Below are 27,744 nucleotides of genomic sequence, written 5' to 3' on the forward strand. Positions count from 1 at the left end.
GAAAAAAAGCCAACTCGGCTCCTTCATACATTGAATCAGATGCTCATTTATCACAAAACCCACTGATATTGCCAAGATAAGCAAACTTAGGGATGACATGCCAGCAACAAACGCTGACACTACATATCCAAGTATATCTGACCAAATTATGAAAGACAAGAAATGTACTTTTGAATTCCGTAAAGTCGGTGTGGATGAGGTGAAAAAAAATGATTGTTGTCTTTCAACAATAAGATGCCACCGGGGTCTGACAATCTAGGGGCGGCAGGAAGCCTACTGGTTAGAGCTTGGGGCCCGTAACTGGAAGGTTGCTGGATCAAATCCCTGAGCTGACAAGGTAAAAATCTGTTGTTCTGAACAGGGTAGTTAACCCACAATGACCCCAATGGGCCGTCATTGTAAATAAGAATTTGTTCTTAACTGACTTGCCTCATCAAATAAAGGTTAAAAAAATCGAGATGGAAAATTACTGAGGATAATAGCAGATGATATAGGCACATCGTCAATTTAAGCCCACTAGAAAGTGTGTTCCCTCAGGCCTGGAGGGAAGATAAAGTCATTCCACTACCAAATAATAGTAAAGCCCCCTTCATTGGCTCAAATAGCCAACCAATCAGCTTGTCAACAAACTTCTGGAAAAAATGATGTTTGAGAAGGACACTCGACACTCAACCCTTACACAAATTACTGATGATTGGCTGAGAGAAATTGATGATCAAATGATTGTGGGGGCTGTCTTGTTAGACTTCAGTGCAGCTTTTGACAATATCGATCATAGTCTGCTGCTGGAAAAAACGTATGTGGCTCAACTACGTCTCCTTATGAATAATGTGGAAATTGAGCAAGTTGAGGTGATGAACTGCTTGGAGTAACCCTGGGTTGTAAACTGTGATGGTCAAAACATATTGATACAACAGTAGCTAAGATGAGGAGAAGTCTGTCCATAATAAAGTGTTGCTCTGCCTTCTTAACAACACTATCAACAAGGCAGGTCCCTAGTTTTATCACACCTAGACTACTGTTCAGTAGTATGGTCAGGTGCCATAAAGAGGGACTTGGGAAAATTGCAGTTGGCTCAGAACAGGGCAGCATGGCTGGCTCTTAAAAGTACACGGAGAGCTAACATTAATGACATGCACGTCAGTCTCTCATGGCTCAAAGTGGAAGAGAGATTGACTTCATCATTACTTGTTTTTGTAAGAGCTGTTGATAAGCTGAATATACCGAGCTGTCTGTTTAAAATACTAGCACACAGCTCGGAAACCCATGAATACCCCACAAGACATGCCACCAGAGGTCTCTTCACAGTCCCCAAGTCCAGAACAGACTATGGGAGGCGCACAGTACTACATAGAGCCATGACTACGTGGAACTCTATTCCACACCAGGTAACTGATGCCAGCAGGAGAATCAGATTTAAAAAGCAGGTAAAAATACCACCTTATGGAACGGGGACTGTGAAGAGACACACACAAAGGTACAGACACATGCATACGCACACATTGTGATATTGTTGTATTGTGGTATTGAACATTTTGTGTTGTGGAGATGTGGTGGTGTAGGGATGTTATGATGTACTGTTTTATCTTTAGCTCATTCAGTACAAACATAGTTCACTGTTTCATCTGTTGTTTTATATGTCATGTGGATGCTTTAGTGTGTTTGGATACCAGGAAGAGTAGCTAATGGGGATCCCTGATAAATACACAAATACAAACCCCTCCAGAAATCTTCCTCTTATACCACCTTTATATAACACCTTTATTAAACTCCACCTATAACACCTTTATATACCACCTTTATTAAACTCCACCTATAAACACCTTTATTTAACCTTTATGAAACACCTTTATTAAACTCCAGATATAACACCTTTTATACCACCTTTATATAAAATTCTGAGCATATGAGCAAAATGTTTTGCAGGTGCATGGCAACAGTTGAACAAGATGAAGGAAAAAGGAAACCACACACTGCTCTTGATAGTATCACTGATATTTAATAAGGTTACGTATCGGCCTCACGGCCTTCGTCAGAGCTTTTGTGAATTTTCTGAAATTAGCACCCTTATGTAGACCTAGCCCCACCCACATCCGTTCCACACATCGAAAGGGGTTGGAGACAAAGGAAAAACAAATAAGTACTACCAAATATAACAATATGCATTTCATAAATATTACAAAAGTGTATAAATAAGACGTATTAAACACGTCTGTAAAACTACCTGCCGCCAGATCAATTAACTTCAACACAGTTATTCAAATACATCCATCATCAATGACTAAAATAATGAATCTACTATTAAAATACAATTTAATAAACACAAGTAGATTCATAGACCGTTTATCATTAAACACAAGTTGAGTAATAGAAAATAATCCACCCAAACTAACGCTAAAACCGGATCATCACACCATCTTTATCTGATATACACTGTGTACAATATATTAGGAACTCCTTCCTAATATTGAGTTGCACCCCCCCCCCCCCTTGTCCTCAGAATAAGCCCCAATTCATCAGGACATGGACTGTCCAAGGTGTTGAGAGCGTTCCACAGGGATTCTGGCCCAATTCTTCCCACAATTGTGTCAAGTCGGCTGGGAGTGGATCTCTACTCCGAATAGCTTGTTTCATCTCCTCCCACAGATGCACAATTGGATTGAGATCTGGTGACTCGGCAGGCCACTGCAGTAAGCTGAATTCACTGTCATGTTCTTTGAACCATTCCTGGACAAGCCTTGTGGCATGGGGCATAATCCTGCTGAAAAAAATCTATTTGCAGATGGATACACTGTTGCCATGAAGGGAGGCACCTGATTGGCAATGATGTTTAGATATCCTGTGGTATTCAAACTTTGTTCCACTTCTATCAAGGGGCCCAGTGTGTGCCCTGAAAACAAACTCCACACCATCACCACCAGCCTGCAAAGATGACAAGAGGCATGATGTATGTACTCGTGGTTTCCTCCATATACTAGTCCTCACATCAGTGTGAAACAGCAGGAACCAGGATTCATCAGACCAGGCAATGTTTTTCAAATTCTCCAGCGTCCAGTCTTAATTCCTTACACCACTTCAACTGCAGTCTCTTGTTTTCTGCTGAAAGCTAATGAGGATCCATAATAAATCCATAATAAAAACTACATCATTAAGGATTATAGCTTTCGCCTGGGTTCACCTGGTCAGTCTATGTCATGGAAAGAGCAGGCATCCTTCATGTTTTGTACACTCTGTACATGTTGTGTCAATCAGCTCTTTCCCACAGAAAACTACAGAGAGAAGCAGTACCACCCAGTCAACAACTCCATTGTGAGAGGCCTCACAGAGGATACTCAACCCTAAGGGCAAATCCAAGGTCATCTCAATATCTTTACAGTAGAAGCTAACAAAACACACCAAAACTGACAAGGTGCATACTGATTAGCGAAGTAAAGAGAGGCTAACATACTATAACGCTCCCTTTCCTCTGCACAGTTCTCTCACAGTGAGAAACTATAGGATTACAATAGAGTGTTCTACGCTTTCTTCATTTGATCCAATTCAACGTTGCCAATTATTTAATGATATGAGAATTAAGTGGAGTGTCTAATCTTAGCTGGTCTGAGAGAACTGATGAGGCTTCTCTCCTTTATGTACACATTGGTGTCCTTTTAAATGGCTCAATCTGTAGAATCTCTTCTCACAGTCAGTGCGTGTGTGTACACGTTCAAGTCATTTTAAGGGGCACAGAAGAAACTTGATGCACAGTCAGAGCAGATGTAAGGCTTCTCTCCTATGTGTGTTCTCTGATGACCTTTTAGCTCAGCTGTTGTTTTAAAACATTTTCCACAGTCAGATCAGTGGTCCTTTATGTTTACCTTGGTGTCTTTTTAAGGTGCTTAGTCGAGAAAAACTCTTTCCACAGTCAGAGCAGGAGTAAGGCTTCTCTCCCGTGTGTGTTCTCTGATGACGATTTAGCTCAGTTGATGTTGTGAAGGATTTTACACAGTCAGAGCATAAGTAAGGCTTCTCTCCTTTATGCATACGTTCATGTGATTTTAAGTTGCTCAGTAGAGAGAAACTCTTCCCACAATCAGAACAGGAGTAAGGATTCTCTCCTGTATGTATACGTACATGTGCTTTTAAGTTGCTCAGTTGAGAGAAACTCTTTCCACAGTCAGAGCAGGAGTAAGGCTTCTCTCCCGTGTGTGTTCTTTGATGACGTTTTAGCTCAGTTGATGTTGTGAAGCATTTTACACAGTCAGAGCATAAGTAAGGCTTCTCTCCTGTATGTATGCGTTCATGTCGTTTTAAGTTGCTCAGTAGAGAGAAACTCTTTCCACAGTCAGAGCAGGAGTAAGGCTTTTCTCCTGTGTGTATCCGTTCATGCACTCTCTGATGAATGATCAGAACCTTTAATGTTGTGAAATTCTTCCCACAGTCTGTACAGGAATACAGATTCTCTCCTGTGTGTATTTTTAGGTGTATTTTCAGCTTTGATAGAAATGGGAAAATCTCCTCACAATGTGGGCAGTGATGAGACCTCTTAGCTCTATGATCTTCCTGCTGTTGCTCTCTGGATGTAGAGAATGTGTCAACATGGTTTCCTGTGTGAACAACATCAGAAGAAACAGTCAGTTGGTGTGATATACAGTACCAGTCCAACGTTTGGACAAACTTACTCATTCAAGGGTTTTTCTTTATTTTTACTATTTTCTACATTGTAGAATAAGTGAAGACATCAAAACTATGAAATAACACATATGGAATCATGTAGTAACCAAAAAAAGTGTGAAAACAAATCAAAATATATTTTAGATTCTTCAAAGTAGCCACCCTTTGCCTTGATGACAGCTTTGCACACTTGGCATTCTCTCAACCAGCTTCACCTGGAAGGCTTTTCCAACAGTCTTGAAGGAGCTCCCACATACGCTGAGCACTTGTTGGCTGCTTTTCCTTTACTCTGCAGTCCAACTCATCCCAAACCATCTCAATTGGGTTGAGATCGGGGGATTGTGGAGGCCAGGTCATCTGATGCAGCACTCCATCACTCTCATTCTAAGTCAAATAGCCCTTACACAGCCTGGAGGGGTGTTTTGGGTCATTGTCCTGTTGAAAAACAAATGAGTCCCACTAAGCCCATACCAGATGGGATGGCATATTGCTGCAGACTGATGTGGTAGCCATGCTGGTTAAGTGTGCCTTGAATTCTAAATAAATCACTGAGTGTTACCAGCGAAGCACCCCACCATCACACATCCATGCTTCACGGTGGGAACCACACATGCAGAGATCATCCATTCACCTACTCTGCGTCTCACAAAGACACAGCAGTTGGAACCAAAAATCTGAAATTTGGACTAATCGCACCAAATTACAGATTTCCCCCGGTCTAATGTCCATTGCTCGTGTTTCTTGGCCCAAGCAAATTTCTTCTTCTTATTGGTATCCTTTAGTAGTGGTTTATTTGCATCAATTTGACCATGAAGGCCTGATTCACGCAGTCTCCTCTGAACAGTTGATGTTGAGATGTGTCTGTTACTTGAACTCTGTGAAGCATTTATTTGGGATGAAATTTCTAAGGCTGGTAACTCTAATGAACTTCTCCTCTGCAGTAGAGGTAACTCTGGGTCTTCCTTTCCTGTGGCAGTCCTTGTGAGAGTCAGTTTCATTATAGTGCTTGATGGTTTTTGCAACTGCGCTTCAAGAAACTTTCAAAGTTCTATAAAATGTTCCGCATTGATTGACCTTCATGTCTTAAAGTAATGGACTGTCATTTCTCTTTGCTTATTTGAGCTGTTCTTGACATAATATGGCCTTGCTCTTTTTTCAAATTGGGCTATCTTCTGTATACCACCCCTACCATGTCACAATACAACTGATTGGCTAAAACGCATTATGAAGGAAAGAAATTCCACAAATTAACTTTCAACAAGGCACACCTTTTATTTGAAATGCATTCCAGGTGACTTACTCATGAAGCTGGTTGAGAGAATGCCAAGAGTGTGCAAAGCTGTCATCAAGGCAAAGGGTGGCTACTGTCATGATGCTGCCCTCTCTGGGAACAGAGAACACAGTTGAACCCCCTCTCTCTGCATCAGGCCTTTTCTATGCACCATCCCCCGACCTCTATACTTCTGACACTGCTGTGGTGAGAGGGGTCGTAAAATTCTAAAGGAGAATGTCCTGCCGCATGGCCCAGTTTTGAGACAGAGAGGGGATTCATAGAGACAAAGGAAATCCTTCCAACTCACAGAATTGGGGAACCGAATGACATTTATGTTCTGGAGAAGGTATAAAAGATCGGTGAAGAATCCAGCTACGAACTGATCCGCTTGATACAATTTTGTGATACTCATTAGAGACAATAGTGCCATATTACCATACTAAGGTTTATATAATAGCCTCAGCTATGGGACTTGCATCTAAATGGTTGTATACAATGATTTAATAAGATTAAAGCTATTTGGAATATGTTGAAAGGCTATGTACTGATGTTAATGTGATAGAATTGTATTTCTGTTCAAAGCTTAACTCAGTCATCGGCACGCCCCCAGGGACACAGACAAGACCTGGCGTCATGAGACAGCCTTTTTCTGTCATTCCGAATAAAACCCCCACCCAGGGTTACTTTCTTTTGACCAGGCCTCCACTCCATTACGAGTTGGCCAATAGGTTTGACCATGCATCCCTCTACTGAACTTTAACCATACCACGTGGTTAAACTTTAGACTATCGATACCGACAGAATAATAACAAGTCTTTGATATTAATTCATAGTCTGCAGCTAGAAATTTGATATCATCGAACGCGAAGACCGACGAAACATCCATTCTATAACGACATTAATGAATGTCGCTTTGAAAGATCCATTCCAACCGAGAGAGAGAACGCGGACAAAAACTCTCCAACAAGGATCCCGACGACACACTGAGCATAAATATATATTGATTGCAGTTGTTCCCGAATGAGTGAGCGTTCATGTGCAAAGGATTAGCATATCAATTGTTAATATTTATCAACTCTGTAGGGTCTTCTCAGCTGACCCGCCCTTGTTGGTTTAACAAGCCGCCATGCCGGTTTAGCCCACTAGGGCACATTACCAATTCTTTGTGACGATAATTACTGTTTCTATGTTTTCTGTGAATGACGTTGTTTAGTAAATAAATGATTTTAAGACAGTTGATGCATGGATGACTTAGTAAAGACTGGATTCGTGCAGATACAACAATTTACGACGTTTGGAATGAGAATGACGCAAGGTAAAATACACCATTTAAACCAGAAGATAATCGGCCTATACTATAATGTTATAATATAGGAAAGTTATATTAGGAAAATTATAACTTTGTAATCTGAATATTTTCCTTGGTGCCCCGATCTCCTAGTTAATTACAGATAAACGATTAATCTGTTTAATCGCGTAATAATAATAACAGGGAGTTATTTTTATAAACATGTCTTCAGTTAATGGTGCCCAAAGACACGACACTACTTTGAAGAATCTCACTTTTTTGGTTACGACATGATTACATATGTGTTACTTAAAGTTTGTTTTCACTTATATTACAATGTAGAAAATAGTAAAAATAAAGAAAACCCTGGAATAAGTAGGTGTCCAAACCTTTGACTGGTACTGTCAATGTCAATCAAATTTATTTTATAAACCCTTTTTACATCAGCAGTTGTCACAAAATGCTTTTCAGAAAACCAGCCTAAAACACCAATGAGCAAGCAATGCAGATGTTGAAGCACAGTGGCTAGGAAAAACTCCCTAAAAGGCAGGAAGTTAGAAAGAAACACAGAGAAGAACCAGGCCCAAGGGGTGGCCAGTCCTCTTCTGGCTGTACCGGGTGACATATGTATTCATATCAGTAGGCTGCACAATACAAAAGGGAATAAAACTATTCGAAAAGTGAGTAAAAGTCATAAATGAGCCATATGAGCCTCCACTCACTATACAGACTCATTTCATAGAACTTTAAAACACTGGCAGTTTGTCTACTTCACTTCTTTAGTCTACTCTCTGAGCACTCCAGATAACCCAGTGAATAAAACAAATGTTGGCAAAACTGGTGTCAAACCATGCAAGTCTGAGTAGAATGAAATAACATCTACCTTCTCATTGAAACAGTTCATCATGAAACAGGTCTACTGCAACTTTTCATACACAGTGGGAAGTTGGAATGAAAAACAAACTTAGTTAGATAGAACCTGCCTTACCATGAGAAACAGATTTCCCAATCTTCTCCTCCTCTTCTTCTTCATCTTTAATGATGACATTCAGCTCCAGTGTTTGACTGCAGTCTTCCAGCTTCACTGATGCCATCTCTGGATCCTGCAGTGCAAACTGGGCTCCACCGTCACAATCAGGACCCAGTGAATGAATGTAGGTTTGGACATAGCCTGGAATGAGAGAGGTAGGCTAGGTTTGTCCTCACTATTGGTGTAACCGGCCTCAGACCTAAATCTAGTCGTCCTGTAGTAACAATGAGAAACAGACAAAAGTTATTGTCTTGACAGTTCTGGCACTTTCTTTATTCTCTAAAAATATATTATATTTCTTCTTGTTCAATTATCTAATTCAGTGCTTGACTCGGACTGAAACAGGTGCCGGTACTGTTTATATTTAGGTGCAGGAGCTCCACAATACTGTTGAGCTAATATTCTATAAGAGGAACATGAGCTCAAACAGTAGAAATTTGAGGTGCCGGTACTCAGCTCCGGTGAGCTCCTGTCCAAGTCAAGCACTGATCTCATTTCAATAGATCTGGTAGCTAAGCATTGACAACAAAACATTAATTAATTCAAATTAGACAAAGTACCTGCTTTAAATTAGTCTACACAACGTAAGTGCACTTAAACTATAGTAGACACCACAAATTCACATAAATGCCGAAATGACTCAAACATTTAGTACAATGTTGCAGTATTTTTAGGCAGCACTATGTACTATTTTCCTGAATAACCTTGTCTTCACTGTATTATTCCAATCAAAAACCAATAGTATTTCCATTCACACCATAGTAACATTTATAAAGATGGAAGAAACAACTGAATGTGTCTGAATATTACAACACATGATCATCATTACATTCAGCTTCAAACCTGTAGTGCGACCATGAAATTGTCTCTCTGCACCTGCACTGAAGCCCATTGGCGCAAACAGAGTGGACAGCGCCATTTTACCAGCTCGTGAATTTTACACAAAACCAATAACATGCTAAACAAACTCAGAAATCTCAAATAAATGTATTCTTTATTCAAATTACCTTGAGGAAATGATGTACATCCATTCAGACAAACCCAAAGCTTCTAGCTATGTGACTTGTAAAATAGTTGATCACAATCACCTGGTTTTACTAAAAAATAAAACATCAACCCTTTACCAAATGTGATGATACCTTAATGGATGTTACCTAGCATGGTATGACATGTTCTTTCGACATTAGATAGTTTAAACGCGCTATTACATACCTGCAGTAATAAATAGAAACGGACACAAAGGTTATCTTCTTAACATAGCATTCTTCAGAATAAAGAAAACGCCGGAACTGTTGTGTGCCTGCCTGGAACTTCCTGTTCCCCCACTACCACAGTGAAGCCACAGATTGAACAATGAGACAGATATTTCACCAGATGTATAAATGTGAAGCATGCGCTTAGCGTTTCCACTCACTGCCAAATATGGTAGTGAGAGGAAGCCCGCTGGCCGGCAGTGGAAGAAGATGGAACTAGATGGATTTTGGCCGACATTCTGCAATTGTTCTAATCTATGAAACACCTGATCTTACTACAGTTTTCTGTTCCCAAAACTAAAATCTGTTATGAACAGAGTGGACTAAGTTTTGTAGACTTTACCCTTTGCAAAAGTTAAATAATTGCGTTATTTAGAAGGAACGTAAAGGTGAATTGAGTTATTGCACACGAGTGCTTCACAGAGGAGTTCCCTAACAGAAATATGCAGATGTGTTGTATAACACACCAATAGGATCTCGCTGACTCGTGCTTGGCTCTGCCCATTATGACTGATCTGTTCCCACTGGAAACGACCGGCTGTGGTCTAATCTTGGATTAGTTATAAAAAAAAACTTTGGTGCAATCGTCCATGCATTCAGGGACCCTTGGGATGGCCCTACCTCATTATATGAGAAGGGAGGTGCTTCATTTGAGCCAGATCCTCCAGCACCTCTCAGTTTTGTAGTCTTTCGTTCCAGAACCCATTTGCCAGGATCAGGTAGCCTACCACTTTTTCTGTCCACTGTTTGCAATGTAAAAATCCTAATAAAAGTAATCAGAGTAATTACATTTGGATTCCTCTGTAATTGTCATGAAACCCCAAAAACACGTAATGTGAAAACGTGCCTGATACAGTGGGGGGAAAAAGTATTTGATCCCCTGCTGATTTTGTACGTTTGCCCACTTACAAAGAAATGATCAGTCTATAATTTTAATGGTAGGTTTATATGAACAGTGAGAGACAGAATAACAACAAAAAAATCCAGAAAAACACATGTCAAAAATGTTATAAATTGATTTGCATTTTAATGAGGGAAATAAGTATTCCCAATACTGCACCAGGAGCAAGCCTATAATTTATCCACAGAGGATCAATAGCAAAAACATTTTTTAAATCGACTAGTTGTGGATTGTGTGTAGCCAAATCACAAGGCATGTCTACAGTCAGGAACGTGTGGCAAATCTGTCAGTGAACAGCATGCAGCCAAAACAGGCCTTTAGCAATATTTCTAATACAGTCACTGGAAAACACAGGTTGTAAAGCAAATGGATCCTGCTGAAAATAAAATACTAATCTGTCTGTATGTTACCAAGTTATAAACTTCCAAATAGGTCTATTGTAAAAAAATGCTGTTTGCTCAAAGTAAAGCAAGAGAGAGAAGCTTTTGGCCGGTGAGTGAGCTGCACATCATTGGGTGAGTCAGTGAAACTGGAAAGCTTGTTAAGGACTATAACTTCCTCCTCATATTGTACAATGTGTTTCTCCTCACACCTGGCCTAGGCTATTGATGGATTAGAGACAAGGTCATTTTTATTAATCTCAGATTCTCTGTTTGTCAGTGTCAAAGCAGCCTGTCATTTTGGTTATTTGTGAGGTATTAAACCTGGAGGACGTGGCGCACAATTGGCCCAGCGTCGTCCGGGTTTGGCCGGGGGTAGGCCGTCAATGTAAATAAGAATTTGTTCTTAGCCGACTTGCCTAGCTAAATAAACAATTTAAAAATCCCTTTCAAAATTCTGCGAAAGTATCCAGTCATCTAAAATGTAGAATTGCATGAAGTCCGTTTATAAAAGGCCACAATGTTCCTGAACTCTAGGCTACAAAAAATGAACAACTTCTGCAAGTGTCTCCACACCACTGCTCTATGCCAGTACGCTAAAGCCATGATAATGCATGCAATGCTTTATTATAAAGGTATTTTATTTAATGTGTTCTGATACCTCAGAACCTCAGGATTATCTTGGCAAAGGAGAAATGCTCACTAACAGGGATGTAAACAAATGTGTGCACAAAATTTGTAAGAAATAAGTTTGTGTGTACATTTCTGGGATCTTTTATTTCACCTCATGAAGCATGGGACCAACACTTTACATGTTGAGTTTATGTTTGTTCAGGGTAAAGAGTATATATATTTTTTTAAATCATACAAAAACTATCAATAACGAAATGTAAATTAAACTAAATCAGCCTGATTTTCTGTTCTAATCAGGTGCCTACACAGACTGAGAATGATCCTGTAAGAGCGGAACATTATCTGGTGACAGTAGTCCTTGCTGTCTTGGAGGCCCAAAAACTTATCAGCTGCAGATATGTCCAGCTTCTTGGACCTCTTGTGCAAATAATTAATAACTGTGGTTATAAATACTAAAATATCCACTTTCACAATAAGTGTATGCAGATCACTTGATTGACGTACAACATTTGCAACTGGTTGCGGTGCATCCACCACCATATCTTCAGAACTGTGGCCTCTTGCCCCTATAACTCTCTTAAATACACTTAGGTTGGAGTCACTAAAACTCCTTTTTCAACCACTCCACAAACTTCTTGTTAACAAACTATAGATTTGGCAAGTCGGTTAGGACATCTACTTTGTGCATGACAAGTAATTTTTCCAACAATTGTTTACAGACAGATTATTTCACTTATAATTCACTATATCACAATTCTAGTGGGTCAGAAGTTTACATACACTAAGTTAACTGTGCCTTTAAACTGCTTGGAAAATTCCAGAAAATGATGACATGGCTTTAGAGGCTTCTGATAGGCTAATTGACATTTGAGTCAATTGGAGATGTACCTGTGGATGCATTTCAAGGCCTACAAACTCAGTGCCTCTTTGCTTGACATCATGGGAAAATAAAAAGAAATCAGCCAAGACGTCAGAAAAAAAATTGTAGACCTCCACAAGTCTGGTTCATCCTTGGGAGCAATTTACAAAAAATAGTACGCAAGTATAAACCCCATGGGACCACGCAGCCATCATACCGCTCAGGAAGGGGACGCGTTCTGTCTCCTAGAGATGAACGTACTTTGGTGCGTAAAGTGCAAATCAATCCCAGAACAACAGCAGAGGACCTTGTGAAGATGCTGGAGGAAACAGGTACAAAAGTATCTATATCCACAGTAAAACGAGTCTACATAACCTGAAAGGCCGCTCAGCAAGGAAGAAGCCACTGCTCCAAAATCGCCATTAAAAAAATCCAGATTACGGTTTGCAACTGCACATGGGGACAAAGATCGTACTTTTTGGAGAAATGTCCTTTGGTCTGATGAAACAAAAATAGAACTGTTTGGCCATAATGAACATCGTTATGTTTGGAGGAAAAAGGAGGGAGCTTGCGAGCCAAAGAACACCATCCCAACCGTGAAGCACGGGGGGTGGCAGCATCACGTTGTGGGGGTGCTTTGCTGCAGGAGGGACTGGTGCACTTCACAAAATAGATGGCATCATGAGGTAGGAAAATGATGTGGATATATTGAAGCAACATCTCAAGACATCAGTCAGGAAGTTAACTTCTCTAGAGCCAGTGGGACGATTTCGTCCCACCTACATAACAGTCAGTGGAATCCCGTGGCGCGTTATTCAAATACCTTAGAAATGCTATTACTTCCATTTCTGAAACATATGACTATTTTACACCATTTTAAAGACAAGACTCTCGTTAATCTAACCACAGTCCGATTTCAAAAAGGCTTTACAACAAAAACAAAACATTAGATTATGTCAGCAGAGTACCCAGCCAGAAATAATCAGACACCCATTTTTCAAGCTAGCATATAATGTCACATAAACCCAAACCACAGCTAAATGCAGCACTAACCTTTGATTATCTTCATCAGATGACAATCTTAGGACATTATGTTATACAATACATGCATGTTTTGTTCAATCAAGTTCATATTTATATCAAAAACCAGCTTTTTACATTAGCATGTGACGTTCAGAACTAGCATACTTCCGGTGAATTTACTAAATTACTCACGATAAACGTTCACAAAAAACATAACAATTATTTTAAGAATTATAGATACAGAACTCCTCTATGCACTCGCTATGTCCGATTTTAAAATAGCTTTTCGGTGAAAGCACATTTTTCAATATTCTAAGTAGATAGCCCGGCATCACAGGGCTAGCTATTTAGACACCCACCAAGTTTAGCCCTCACCAAAGTCAGATATACTATAAGAAAAATGTTATTACCTTTGCTGTTCTTCGTCAGAATGCACTCCCAGGACTTCTACTTCAATAACAAATGTTGGTTTGGTTCAAAATAATCCATAGTTATATCCAAATAGCGGCGTTTTGTTCGTGTGTTCAAGACACTATCCGAAAGGGTAAAGAAGGGTGACGCGCCCGACGCGTTTCGTGACAAAAAAAATCGAAATATTCTATTACCGTACTTCGAAGCATGTCAACCGCTGTTTACAATCAATTTTTATGCCATTTTTCTCGTAAAAAAGCGATAATATTCCGACCGGGAATCTGTGTTTTAGTACAAAGAGAGAGTAAATAAAAACATGGGGTCGCCTCGTGCACTCGCCTCAGTCTCATTGTCCTCTGATAGACCACTTACCAAAGGCGCTAATGTTTTTCAGCCAGGGGCTGGAATTACATCATTCAGCTTTTTCCCGGGTTCTGAGAGCCTATGGGAGCCATAGGAAGTGTCACGTTACAGCAAAGATCCTCAGTTTTCAATAAAGAGAGTTAAGAAGAACAAGAACTTGTCAGACAGGCCACTTCCTGTAAGGAATCTTCTCAGGTTTTTGCCTGCCATATGAGTTCTGTTATACTCACAGACACCATTCAAACAGTTTTAGAAACTTTAGGGTGTTTTCTATCCAAAGCCAATAATTATATGCATATTCTAGTTTCTGGGCAGTAGTAATAACCAGATTAAATCGGGTACGTTTTTTATCCGGCCGTGTAAATACTGCCCCCTAGCCCTAACAGGTTAAAGCTTGGTCGCAAATGGGTCTTCCAAATGGACAATGACCCCAAGCATACTTCCAAAGTTGTGGCAAAATGGCTTAAGGACAACAAAGACAAGGTATTGGAGTGGCCATCACAAAGCCCTGACCTCAATCCTATAGGACATTTGTGGGCAGAACTGAAAAAGTGTGTGCGAGCAAGGAGGCCTACAAACCTGACTCAGTTACACCAGCTGTCAGGAGGAATGGGCCAAAATTCACCCAACTTATTGTGGGAAGCTTGCGGAAAGCTACCCGAAACGTTTGACCCAAGTTAAACAATTTAAAAGGCAACGCTACCAACTACTAATTGAGTGCATGTAAACTTCTGACCCACTGGGAATGTGATGAAAAATAAATGCTGAAATAAATCACTCTACTATTATTCTGACATTTCCCATTCTTAAAATAAAGTGGTGATCCTAACTGACCTAAGACAGGGAATTATTACTAGGATTAAATGTCAGGAATTGTGAAAAACTGAGTTTAAACATATTTGACTAAGGTGTATGTAAACTTTCGACTTCAACTGTAGGAGATTTGCTGTACAGTCCTGATCCTTGACACCGCAACCTCTTTCACCCTAAAAGGGCACTCTGGGAATTTGAAAATGACCCCCACCACAGTTGCATAATTTTACAATCACATACTCAACAATAACATATTCCTTCCGCCTGCAAACACTTGACATGTGGCCAAACTTTATACATTTCTTGCGTTGCATCGGGTTTTACACCAACTCTCTTATGGGGTATCTTATATATCCCAGCTTTACATAGGGTGGTAGATACTCTTCATCAAACATCAATAATAGATATGAACTTTGCTCCTTTTTCACATTCTCCATACGGGTCAAGCGACGTGCATTTGCGTCCTTCTTCTTTGGGATTTGGTTGGCGGATCGCATTCAACTCTTAGGTGCATACACCACCTACTGTACTGGTGTGAGGCCATGCATAGTCTACATACATTAAATTCATTGTAACGCTAATTAATACAAAATTGCCCTGCCAACTATTTGCCCTGTAAAAATGTGAGGACATTTTTTCTTGGTTCGTACAGGAGACTGTGACCTCCTCCTCAGCCCAATTGGCAGTACGCCAAGAACATTGTTCTAGGAACATATCAGTTTCAAGGTCTCAGCACATGCAACAACAAAATGTTAATAATTAATTAATAAGCTAAATCATGTAAATATAGCTTGTCTGTGTAAGCAGTATAAAGGAGAACTACCAGGACTGCCCCGGCAGAGCTCCCGACCGACGTGTACTATGGTTCTTTAAGTTTCTTGGAACCTCTCTAGCTTGCTGACAATAAAGAATGATTCATTTAAGTTTGACTGAGTCCGTTTGTGGTGATTTTCTATAAATGCTAAAAAGCCCACCCCAGACCATGATGGACCCTCCACCTCACTCTGAAAAACACCAAAAGAAAGATGCCCAGGGTCCCTGCTCATCTGCGTGAACATGCCTTAGGCATGCTGCAAGGAGGCATGAGGACTGCAGATGTGGCCAGGGCAATAAATTGCAATGTCCGTACTGTGAGACGCCTAAGACAGCGCTACAGGGAGACAGGATGGACAGCTGATCTTCCTCGCAGTGGCAGACCACGTGTAACAACACCTGCACAGGATCAGTACATCCGAACATCACACCTGTGGGACAGGTAGAGGATGGCAACAACTGCCCAAGTTACATCAGGAATGCACAATCCTCCATCAGTGCTCAGACTGTCCGTAATAGCCTGAGAGAGGCTGGACTGAGGGCTTGTAGGCCTGTTGTCAGGCAGGTCCTTACCAGACATCACCGGCAAAAACTTCACCTATGGGCACAAACTCAACGCCGCTGGACCATACAAGACTGGCAAAAAGTGCTCTTCACTGACGAGTCGCGGTTTTGTCTCACCAGGGGTGATGGTCAGATTCAAATTTATCGTCGAAGGAATGAGCGTTACACCGAGGCCTGTACTCTGGAGCGGGATCGATTTGGAGGTGGAGGGTCCGTCATGATCTGGGGGCGGTGTGTCACAGCATCATCGGACTGAGCTTGTTGTCATTGCAGGAAGTCTCAACACTGTGCGTTACATGGAAGACATCCTCCTCCCTCATGTGGTACCCTCCCTACAGGCTCATCCTGACATGACCCTCCAGCATGACAATGCCACCAGCCATACTGCTTGTTCTGTGCTTGATTTCATGCAAGACAGGAATGTCAGTGTTCTGCCATGGACAGCGAAGAGCCCGGATCTCAATCCCATTGAGCACGTCTGGGACCTGTTGGATTGGAGGGTGAGGGCTAGGGCCATTCCCCCCCAGAAATGTCTGGGAACTTGCAGGTGCCTTAGTGGAAGAGTGTGGTAACGTCTCGCAGCAAGAACTGGCAAATCTGGTGCAGTCCATGAGGAGATGCACTGCAGTACGTAATACAGCTGGTGGCCACACCAGATACTGACTGTTTTGACCACCCCTTTGTTCAGGGACACATTATTCAATTTCTGTTGGTCACATGGCTGTGGAACTTGTTCAGCATATGTCTCAGTTGTTGAATCTTATGTTCATACAAATATTTACACATGTTAAGTTTGCTGAAAATAAACGCAGTTGACAGTAAGAGGACATTTCTTTTTTTGCTGAGTTTATTTTTACCTTGTCAGCTCAGGGATTCGATCCAGCAACCTTTCGTTTACTGGCTCAACGCTCTAACCACTAGGATACCTGTGCGTATTCATATAAGTAGGCTGTGCAATACAAAAGGAGAATGAAACTATTCTAAAAGTATCTCATAAGTCAAGAAAATTATGACCTATATCATCCTCCTCTCACTATCACAAGGGTTAGTAACTACACAGACTCATTTCATATCATCCTCTTCTCACTATCACAAGGGTTAGAAACTACAGACTCATTTCATATCATCCTCCACTCACTATCACAAGGGTTAGTAACTACACAGACTCATTTCATATCATCCTCCACTCACTATCACAAGGGTTAGTAACTACACAGACTCACTTCATATCATCCTCCTCTCACTATCACAAGGGTTAGTAACTACACAGACTCATTTCATATCATCCTCCTCTCACTATCACAAGGGTTAGTAACTACACAGACTCACTTCATATCATCCTCCACTCACTATCACAAGGGTTAGAAACTACACACTCATTTCATAGAACTTTAAAACATTGGCAGTTGGTCGAATTCACTTCTTTAGTCTACTCTCTGATCACTCCAGATAACCCAGTGAATAAAACAAATGCTGGTAACACTGGTGTCAAACCATGCAAGTCTCAGTAGTATGAAATAACATCTACCTTCTCATTAAAACAGTTCATCATGAAACAGTTCTACTGTAACATTTCATGCACAGTGGGGAGTTGGAACGAACAACAAAATTAGATAGAACCTGCTCTTACCATGAGAAACAGATGTCCCAATCTCCTCCTGCTCTTCTTCATCTTTAATGTTGACATTCAGCTCCAGTGTTTGACTGCAGTCTTCCAGCTTCACTGATGCCATCTCTGGATCCTGCAGTGCAAACTGGGCTCCACTGTCACAATCAGGACCCAGTGACTGAAGGTTTCTACTCAGTGTGGAAGGAGAGAGGCAGGCTGGGTTTGTCCTCACTGTTGATGTTACCGGCCTCATACCTGAGTCGGCAAGTAGTACAAGAGAAACAGACACAAAAGTTATTATCTTGAAAGTTCTGGCAATGTCATTATTCTCTATTAAATATATTCTATTTTTTCTTGTTCAAATATCTAATTCAGTGCTTGACTTGGACTGAAATAGTTGCCGATAAACATTTTGGGTGCCGGTATGGTTTATATTTAGGTGCAGGAGCTCCACAATACTTTTGAGCTAATAATTAACCTATAGTAGATAAATGCATAAATTACTCAAAAACCATTAAGTTCAAGGTTACAGTTTGTTTTAGGCAGCACTATGTGCTATTTTCCTTAATAACCTTGTATTCACTGTTTTACTTCAAAAAACAATAACATTTCCTGTTCACATCATTGTAACGTTTATAGATAAAGACAAACTTAATGTGTCAATATTATTACACATGTAGAAAACCAATAATCATTACATTTAGCATTTAAACAGTAGAGCAACCGTAAAATGGTCTCCCTCTGCTGCATCCACACTGCCTGTACTGAAGTCCGTTGACGCAGACCGAGTGGGTGCCGCCATTTTACCAGCTTGTGAATTTTTCCTTTCATGGAGCTCTACGGACAACTCCTTCGACCTCGTGACTTGGTTTTTGCTCTGACATGCACTGTCAAATGTGGGACCTTATACAGACAGGTGTGTGCCTTTCCAAATCATGTCCAATCGATTTCATTTACCACAGGTTGACAACAATCCAGTTATAGAAATATCTCAAGGATGATCAATGGAAACAAGATGCACCTGAGCTCAGTATCGATTCTCATAGCAAAGGATCTGAATACTTTGTAAATAAGGTATCCGTTTTTAATTTTCTATAAATGTGTAAACATTTCTAAAAACCTGCGTTTGCTTTGCCATTATGGGGTACTGTGTGTAGATTGATAAAGAACGTTTTCATATTGAATTCATTTTAGAATAAGGTTGTAACCTAACAGAACGTGGAAAAAGTCACAGGGTGTGAATACTTTCCGAATGCACTGTATGTATTCATACAAGTAGGCTGTGCAATGTAAAGGGGGAATAAAATTATTCTAAAAGAAACTCATAAGTCATGAAAATTATGAGCTATATCATCCTCCATTCACTATCACAAGGGTTAGTAACTACACGGGCTCATTTCATAGAACTTAATAACACTGGCAGTTTGTCTACTTCACTTCTTTAGTCTACTCTCTGATCACTCCAGATAACCCAGTGAATAAAACAAATGCTGGCAATTCTGACATCAAACCATGCAAGTGTCAGTAGCATGAAATAACATCTACCTTCTCATTGAAACAGTTCATCATGAAATCCTGCACCGGCTTTCTAAAGTCTTCTAAAAGCCAAGATGACAAACAGATCTCGGACAAGTTTTGAATCCCACCATACCTTCTCCGCTATGCAATCTGGTTTCCGACCTTGTCATGGGTGCACCTCAGCCACGCTCAAGGTACTAAACGATATCATAACCGCCATCGATAAAAGACAGTCCTGTGCAGCAGTCTTCATCGACCTGGCCAAGGCTTTCAACTCTGTCAATCACCGCATTCTTATTGGCAGACTCAACAGCCTTGGATTCTGAAATGACTGCCTCGCCTGGTCCACCAACTACATATCAGACAGAGTTCAGTGTGTCAAATCGGAGGGCCTGTTGTCCGGACCTCTGGCAGTCTCTATGGGGGTGCCACAGGGTTAAATTCTCGGGCCGACATTTCTCTGTATATATCAATGAGGTCGCTCTTGCTGCTGGTGATTCTCTGATCCACCTCTACGCAGACGACACCATTCTGTATACATCTGGCCCTTCTTTGGACACTGTTAATCTCTCTAGGGTATGTGGGACGAAATCGCCCCACCTAGTCAACAACCAGTGGAATCGAGTGGCGCGATATTCAAATACCTTAGAAATTATATTACTTCAATTTCTCAAACATATGACTATTTTACACCATTTTAAAGACAAGACTCTCGTTAATCTAACCACATTGTCCGATTTCAAAAAGGCTTTACAACGAAAGCAAAACATTAGATTATGTCAGGAGAGTACCCAGCCAGAAATAATCACCCAACAATTTTTCAAGCTAGCATATAATGTCACAAAAACTAAAACCACAGCTAAATGCAGCACTAACCTTTGATCTTCATCAGATGACACTCCTAGGACATTATGTTATACAATACATGCATGTTTTGTTCAATCAAGTTCATATTTATATCAAAAACCAGCTTTTTACATTAGCATGTGATGTTCAGAACTAGCAAACATACCGAAAACTTCCGGTGAATTTACTAAATTACTCACGATAAACGTTTACAAAAAACATAACAATTATTTTAAGAATTATAGATACAGAACTCCTTTATGCAATTGCGGTGTCAGATTTGAAAATAGCTTTTCGGCAAAAGCACATTTTGCAATATTCTGAGTAGATAGCTCGCCATCACGGGCTAGCTAATTTGACACCCACCAAGTTTGGCGTTCACTAAACTCAGAATTACTATAAGAAAAGTTGGATTACCTTTGCTGTTCTTCGTCAGAATGCACTCCCAGGATTTCTACTTCATCCACAAATGTTGTTTTGGTTTAAAATAATCCATAGTTATGTTCAAATATCCTCTGTTTTGTTCTTGCGTTCAAGACACTATCTGAACGGTGACGCGCAGACGCATGTCGTGCCAAAAAAAATTCAAAATATTCCATTACCGTACTTCGAAGCATGTCAAACGCTGTTTAAAATCAATTTTTATGCGATTTTTCTCGTAAAATAGCGATAATATTCCGACCGGGAGACGTCTTTTTCATTCAAAGACTGAAAATGGAAAATGGACTCTTCACGTGCGTGCGCCCGTCTCATTGTTCTCAGATCGACCACTATCCAAATGCGCTACTGTTTTTCAGCCAGGGGCTGCAAAGTCATCATTCAACGTTCTGGTGCCTTCTGAGAGCCTATGGGAGCCTTAGAAAATGTCACGTTACAGCAGAGATCCTCTGTTTTCGATAAAGATGGTATAGAAGGCCAAGAAATGGTCAGAGAGGGCACTTCCTGTACAGAATCTTCTCAGGTTTTGGCCTGCCATATGAGTTCTGTTATACTCACAGACACCATTCAAACAGTTTTAGAAACTGTAGGGTGTTTTCTATCCAAATCAAACAATTATATGCATATTCTAGTTTCTGGGCAGTAGTAACAACCAGATTAAATCAGGTACGTTTTTTATCCAGATGTGAAAATACTGCCCCCTACACGAGAGAGGTTAACAAACCTCCAGACGAGCTTAAATGCCATACAACACTCCTTCCTGTGGCCTCCAACTGCTCTTAAATGCTAGTAAAACTAAATGCATGCTCTTCAACCGATCGCTGCCTGTACCCGCCCGCCCGACTAGCATCAATACTCTGGACGGTTCTGACTTAGGTATTTGTAGTTGTCCACATATTCTAAGTGTCTGGTTAAACTGTAAACTCTCTTTCCAGACTCACATTAAGCATCTCCAATCCGAAATTAAATCTAGAATCGGTTTCCTATTTCACAACAACGCCTCCTTCTCTCATGCTGCTAAATATACCCTCGTAAAACTGACTATCCTACCAAATCCTTGACTTTGGCGATGTCATTTACAAAATAGCCTCCAACACTCTACTCAGCAAATTGGATGTAGTCTATCACAGTGCCATCCGTTTTGTCACCAAAGCCCCATTTACGACCCACCACTACGATCTGTATGCTCTCATTGGCTGGCCCTCGCTTCATATTCGTCGGCAAACCCACTGGCTCCAGGTCATCTATAAGTCTTTGCTTGGTAAAGCCCCACCTTATCTCAGCTCACTGTTCACCATAGCAACACCCACCCGTAGCACGCGCTCCAGCAGGTATATTTCACTGGTCATCCCTAAAGCCAACTCCCCCTTTGGCCACCTGTCCTTCCAGTTCTCTGCTGCCAATGACTGGAACGAATTGCAAAAATCACTGAAGCTGGAGACATATCTCCCTCACTAACTTTAAGCATCAGCTGTCAGAGCAGCTTACCGATCACTGCACCTGTACACAGCCCATCTGTAAATAGCCCACCCAACTACCTCATCACCATATTGTTATTTATTTTTGCTCTTTTGCACCCCAGTATCTCTACTTGCACATCATCTGCACATCTATCACTCCAGTGTTAATGCTAAATTGTAATTATTTCGCCATTATGGCCTATTTATTGCCTTACCTCCATAATCTTACTACATTTGCACACACTGCATATAGATCTCTCTATTGTGTTATTGACTGTACGTTTGTTTACTCCATGTGTAACTCTGTGTTGTTGTTTTTGTCACACTGTTTTGCTTTATCTTGGCCAGGTCGCAGTTGTAAATGAGAACTTGTTCTCAACTGGCGTACCTGGTTAAATAAAGGTGAAATAAAATAAATAAAATAGTTCTACAGCAACTTTTCATGCACAGTGGGAAGTTGGAATGAAAAACACAAACTTAGTTAGATAGAACCTGTTCTTACCATGAGAAACAGATGTCCCAATCTTCTCCTCCTCTTCTTCATCTTTAATGTTGGCATTCAGTTCCAGTGTTTGACTGCAGTCTTCCAGCTTCACTGATGCCATCTCTGGACCCTGCAGTGCAAACTGGGCTCCACTGTCACAATCAGAACCCAATGACTGTAGGTTTGGTCTCACTGTGGAAGGAGAGAGGCAGGCTGGGTTTGTCCTCACTTGATGTTACCGGCCTCAGACTTAATCTGAGTTGGCCAGTAGTTACAAAGAGAAACGGACACAAAAGTTAGTGCCAGAACTGTCAAGACTTTCTTTATTCTCAAAAAAAATGGTTTATTTTTAGGTGCAGGAGCTCCACAATACTGTTGAGCTAATATTCTATAAGAGGAACATGAGCTCAAACAGAAATTTGAGGTGACAGTTCTCAGCTCCGGTGAGCTCCTGTCCAAGTCAAGCACTGATCTCATTTCAATAGATCTGGTAGCTAAGCATTGACAACAAAACATTAATTAATTCACATTAGCCAAAGTATACACTTTAAATTAGGCTACACAACTCAATGCACTTAATCTATAGTAGATAACCTGAATTCACATAAATGCCTCAAAAAACATTTAGTACAAGGTTGCAGTATGTTTAAGGCAGCACAATGTACTATTTTGCCGGAATAACCTCGCCTTCACTGTATTATTTCATTCAAAAACCAATAGTATTTCTGTTCACACCATAGTAACATGTATAGATAGACAGAAGCAACTGAATGTCTCTGAATATTATTACACATGTAGAAAATTGATAAGCATTACATTCAGCTCCAAAACAGTAGTGCAGCCGTAAAATTGTCTCTCTGCTGCACCCTCACTGCCTGCACTGAAGTACGTTGACGCAGACCGAGGGGGAACCGCCATTTTACCATCTCGTGAATTTTACACAAAACCAAAAACGACATGTAAAACGAACCCAGAAAATCTCAAATAAATTGATCCTTAATGAAATGATATACATCCACTCAGACTAACCCCAAGTCTCTATGTGACTTGTAAATAAAAGGTATCACGTTCACTCACGCGGTTTGACACAAAAATAGCACATACAACCTTTACCAAACGTGATAATATTTTGACGTATTTGTTACCTAGCATGTTATGACATGTTCTTTCGGTATTAGAACGTGCTATTACATACCAGTAGTAATACATTTGAAATGGCCACAGAAGTTGTAGTCTCGACTCCACAATTCTGAAATGTCCTTTATTCTGAAGAATGATGCGCGCCTGCGCGGAACTCCCTGTTCTCCCCACTACCAGTTTCTAAACCCAGAGACGTAACAACGCGAGACTTCAGAGAACGCCTGTGAAGCAGACCAAGCCGTTGTTTGAACAATTCTGATACTTTTGCAGCGGCTAATGGGGATCCTAATAAATACCACACTTGAAACATGGCCATTATTTTATCAATGTCATAACTGCTGTGGTTTATTCACAATAGCTCTCACTGCGTATTTTACATATCGCAGCATCACATGAGTAGGCAGACACTCTTCACTCCTCCAACGAAACTCCAGATAACAAATTTTATCGGTGCCCTGCTCCGAAAAACAATGCTCTCTCCTTCTACTCTTCTGAGACGCATGAAATCAAATCAAAACCACTACTGGTCACTCTGACTGACTCAACCTTTGCTCATGCCTCCTTTACCATCTTCCTGACCTCAAATTATCTCCCAAAATACACAATTGTTGATGAATCGCGCTCCAAAAGAAACCAATGTTTGTTTACAACTTTTGGTCGGTTTGCTCAATTTTTCGTTGTCTCCGTCTTCCATTCATTCTTACTAACTTTACTCAACTGGGAGCCATAAGACTCGAACAGCACTTCCGCTTCGCTATATGTCCTACCTAAAACCAGACACCCCCGCTACGGACTAACTCCTGCATGTAGAATCCTGCATTGAATAAAGCCAACAACTACAGGTTAAAGGGGAATTTCACGCTGGTTTTGCCATGGCATCAGTGGCGACGTTCATCATAGACTTTATTTCGCCCAAAATTGTCCGTCTGTTTTGATCCAAATATAGCCGAAAGTCAGCCTGATCAGCTTGTACTCATTGAAATGCATGAGATACACGAATACAATTATACAGTATACGTTTGAATCTTTTTTTGATATACACAATCAAATATATTGATTTAAAATAAAAAATACATCGAATAGCTTGTTCGATGTTCTGATATAGACAGAATGACTGAAAATTACCTGTAATTTCAAATCTTTAGTTTACAATATCACAATGGAATTTATTACAATGTATAACCGTCATGCCTCAAAACTGGGAGAAGCAGAAAGAGCGAGTCATTCACCCGACGTTTGTTCCTCAAGACTGTAACACAACGACACGCGGATAATTGTAAGTTCAACATTTCTGAAAACGTTTGTAATCTGATAAGGTTGTTATATTAATTATCCGTTTCTGTTAATGTCGCAAACTATTATTGTCTCTATGCTAACATAAGAAACTCTGCCTGGATACTTGCATGCTAGCTAGCTAACGTTAACACTAACTTAGTTGCTAGCTAACTAGTTAATTAGATAGGAAAGCAGGGATAACATATTTGATAGTTGTACTGTTAGCTAGCTTACTGTATCGGTCTAGCTAACTACGGTTAGCTATTTTTTCTGGTAACCGGTGTGGAGTCATTGTTTTTTGACAGACATTTTTTTAAATTAACTAGCTAGAGTCCAACATCAATGTTACTCTCTGGGTACCTACCGTGAAGCTGGTTGGCTTGCTAACTAACTGTAGTATGGGTTAGCTAGCTAGGTAGCTAAGAACGTTAGCTCACAGGAGAGAGGGCGTGAATATGTTACAAATAAGACAAGGAGAATGAGTGCAAAATGCATTGACCAAAATTAACTAGCTAAGAAGCCTGTCAAACTTGCTCTCACTATATTTATTACTACAGTTTGTTTACTATTTACCTTTTTATTAACTTTTTTTCAGAAAAATAAAAAGTGAAGATCATAATTATACATTCACAACTGATCACTGCCTGCTCTTCAACCGATCACTGCCTGCACCTGCCCGCCCGTCCAGCATCACTACTCTGGGCGGTTCTGACTTAGAATATGTGGACAACTACCTAGGTATCTGTTTAGACCGTAAACCTTCCTTCCAGACTCACATTAAGCATCTCCAAACCAAAATTAAATCTAGAATCGGCTTCCTATTTCGCAACAAAGCATCCTTCACTCATGCTGCCAAACATACCCTCGTAAAACTGACCATCCTACCAAATCCTTGACTTTGGCGATGTCATTTACAAAATAGCCTCCAACACTCTACTCAACAAATTGGATGCACTCTATCACAGTGCCATCCATTTTGTTACCAAAGCCCCATATACTACCCACCACTGCGACCTGTAAGCTCTCGTTGGCTGGCCATTGCTTCATACTCGTTGCCAAACCCACTGGCTCCAGGTCATCTACAAGTCTCTGCTAGGTAAAGCCCCGCCTTATCTCAGCTCACTGTTCACCATAGCAGCACCCACCCGTAGCACGCGCTCCAGCAGGTATATCTCACTAGTCACCCCCAAAGCCAATTCCTCCTTTGGCCGACTTTCCTTCCAGTTCTCTGCTGCCAATGACTGGAAAGAACTGCAAAAATCACTGAAGCTGGAGACTCATATCTCCCTCACTAGCTTTAAGCACCAGCTGTCAGAGCAGCTCACAGATCACTATACCTGTACATAGCCCATCTGTACATAGCCCATCTGTAAACAGCCCATCCAACTACCTCATCCCCATACTGTATTTATTTATCTTGCTCCTTTGCACCCCAGTATCTCTACTTGAACATTCATCTTCTGCACATCTACCATTCCAGTGTTTAATTGCTATATTGTAATTACTTCGCCACCATGGCCTATTTATTGCCTTACCTCCCTTATCTTGCCTCATTTGCACTCACAGTATATAGAATTTTCTTATTTCTACTGTATTATTGACTGTATGTTTGTTTATTCCATGTGTAACTCTGTGTTGTTGTATGTGTCGAACTGCTGTGCTTTATCTTGGCCAGGTCGCAGTTGTAAATGAGAACTTGTTCTCAACCAGCCTACCTGGTTAAATAAAGATGAAATAAATAAAATAAAAATAAGTAACTTCCAGGGTTTCAAACAAAGTCTCTTGACACAGATTGGAAGGTTAAGCAAAATTGGTGGTAAGGACACAAAGGACTGTGCCCACAAGGTCATGGACAGGTATGTCATATCTTTAGAATGGATCCAATAAGAAAGTAATTTTAAAGGTATCGTTAGTGATACAAACTGTCTGCAACAAAGACAGTAAATCCAAGAGCCTTATCTCCTCAGCAGTTTGAAAGTGTTCAATTCACAAAGAACATCCTATGTGTGCTTGACTTTTAGGCTCTTTACCAATGGCCTGATGTCCTTGTTCAACTTCAACGGCCATCACGCAAAGCAGGGACTAAGGAAACACAACTGTGTACTCTGTTGTCAACGGTACCTACAAACATGTCATTATTCTATAGTATATTTTGTATTAATAACTGGGTGGTTTGAGCCCTGAAAGCTGATTGGCTAACAGCCATGGTATATTTAAGCAATAATACATGAGAGCCCATGTGTTATGATGACATTTATTATGGCTGTGAGTGTCATAGCCATAAAAGCAAAGTCCTCTGGTTTTTGTGGTACTGTAACCACACAATACATGGTTACAGTCTGTATCCAGGCACGCTGAGTTGTGTTGTGCATAAGAAAGGCCTTTACTACACCCTCCCATTGCTTAAAGGGTCACTAAGGTCACACAATCAAAATGACCTGCTCTTTCTGTTTTAATAGGCTAGATTCTTATTTTGTCTTCTAAACCAATTATTCATTTGAATGGTGGTAATTTGTGTGGTCCCTTTTTGAGAAGAATGGTTTAGGAGCTTGGCAATTTTGAATGAGGTGATCATGTGACCTCAATGGCCTTTTAACCTATTGACTAGCAAGTTCTAAAAATGTATAATGGTCTGCCCAACGTGACATTTTCTCAAATTCAGTTTTTATTTATTTTGCTATGCTTTAGCCCTAATAAATGCTTTACCATATTTTTTT

At 40.5% G+C, this 27,744-nt stretch overlaps 2 protein-coding genes across 5 annotated transcripts in view; one reads left to right on the forward strand and one right to left on the reverse strand.

Moving 5' to 3' along the window:
- Positions 1–27,744, forward strand: part of LOC106600648 (zinc finger protein 239-like) — a 289,371-nt gene that overhangs the window by 130,448 nt on the left and 131,179 nt on the right. The gene's annotated exons all lie outside the window — the stretch shown is intronic.
- On the reverse strand, positions 1,978–25,850 carry LOC123723892 (gastrula zinc finger protein XlCGF17.1). Of its 4 annotated transcripts, none has more exons than XM_045698569.1 (5): positions 23,808–25,040; positions 22,631–22,867; positions 17,888–18,121; positions 8,203–8,385; positions 1,978–4,586 (listed from the first exon to the last, which is right to left on the reverse strand). In XM_045698569.1, the coding sequence occupies exons 2-5, from the start codon at positions 22,731–22,733 to the stop codon at positions 3,832–3,834; spliced, it is 1,275 nt and encodes a 424-aa protein (XP_045554525.1). In that variant the 5' UTR covers positions 22,734–22,867; positions 23,808–25,040; the 3' UTR covers positions 1,978–3,831. The 4 variants fall into 4 exon arrangements, with proteins under 4 accessions (XP_045554525.1, XP_045554524.1, XP_045554526.1 ...); XM_045698568.1 differs by having other exon boundaries at positions 22,631–22,804; positions 23,808–25,039; XM_045698570.1 differs by lacking the exon at positions 8,203–8,385 and having other exon boundaries at positions 22,631–22,804; positions 23,808–25,840.

This window comes from Salmo salar, chromosome ssa17 (genome assembly GCF_905237065.1).
Source record: "Salmo salar chromosome ssa17, Ssal_v3.1, whole genome shotgun sequence".
Classification (NCBI taxonomy): Eukaryota; Metazoa; Chordata; class Actinopteri; order Salmoniformes; family Salmonidae; genus Salmo; species Salmo salar.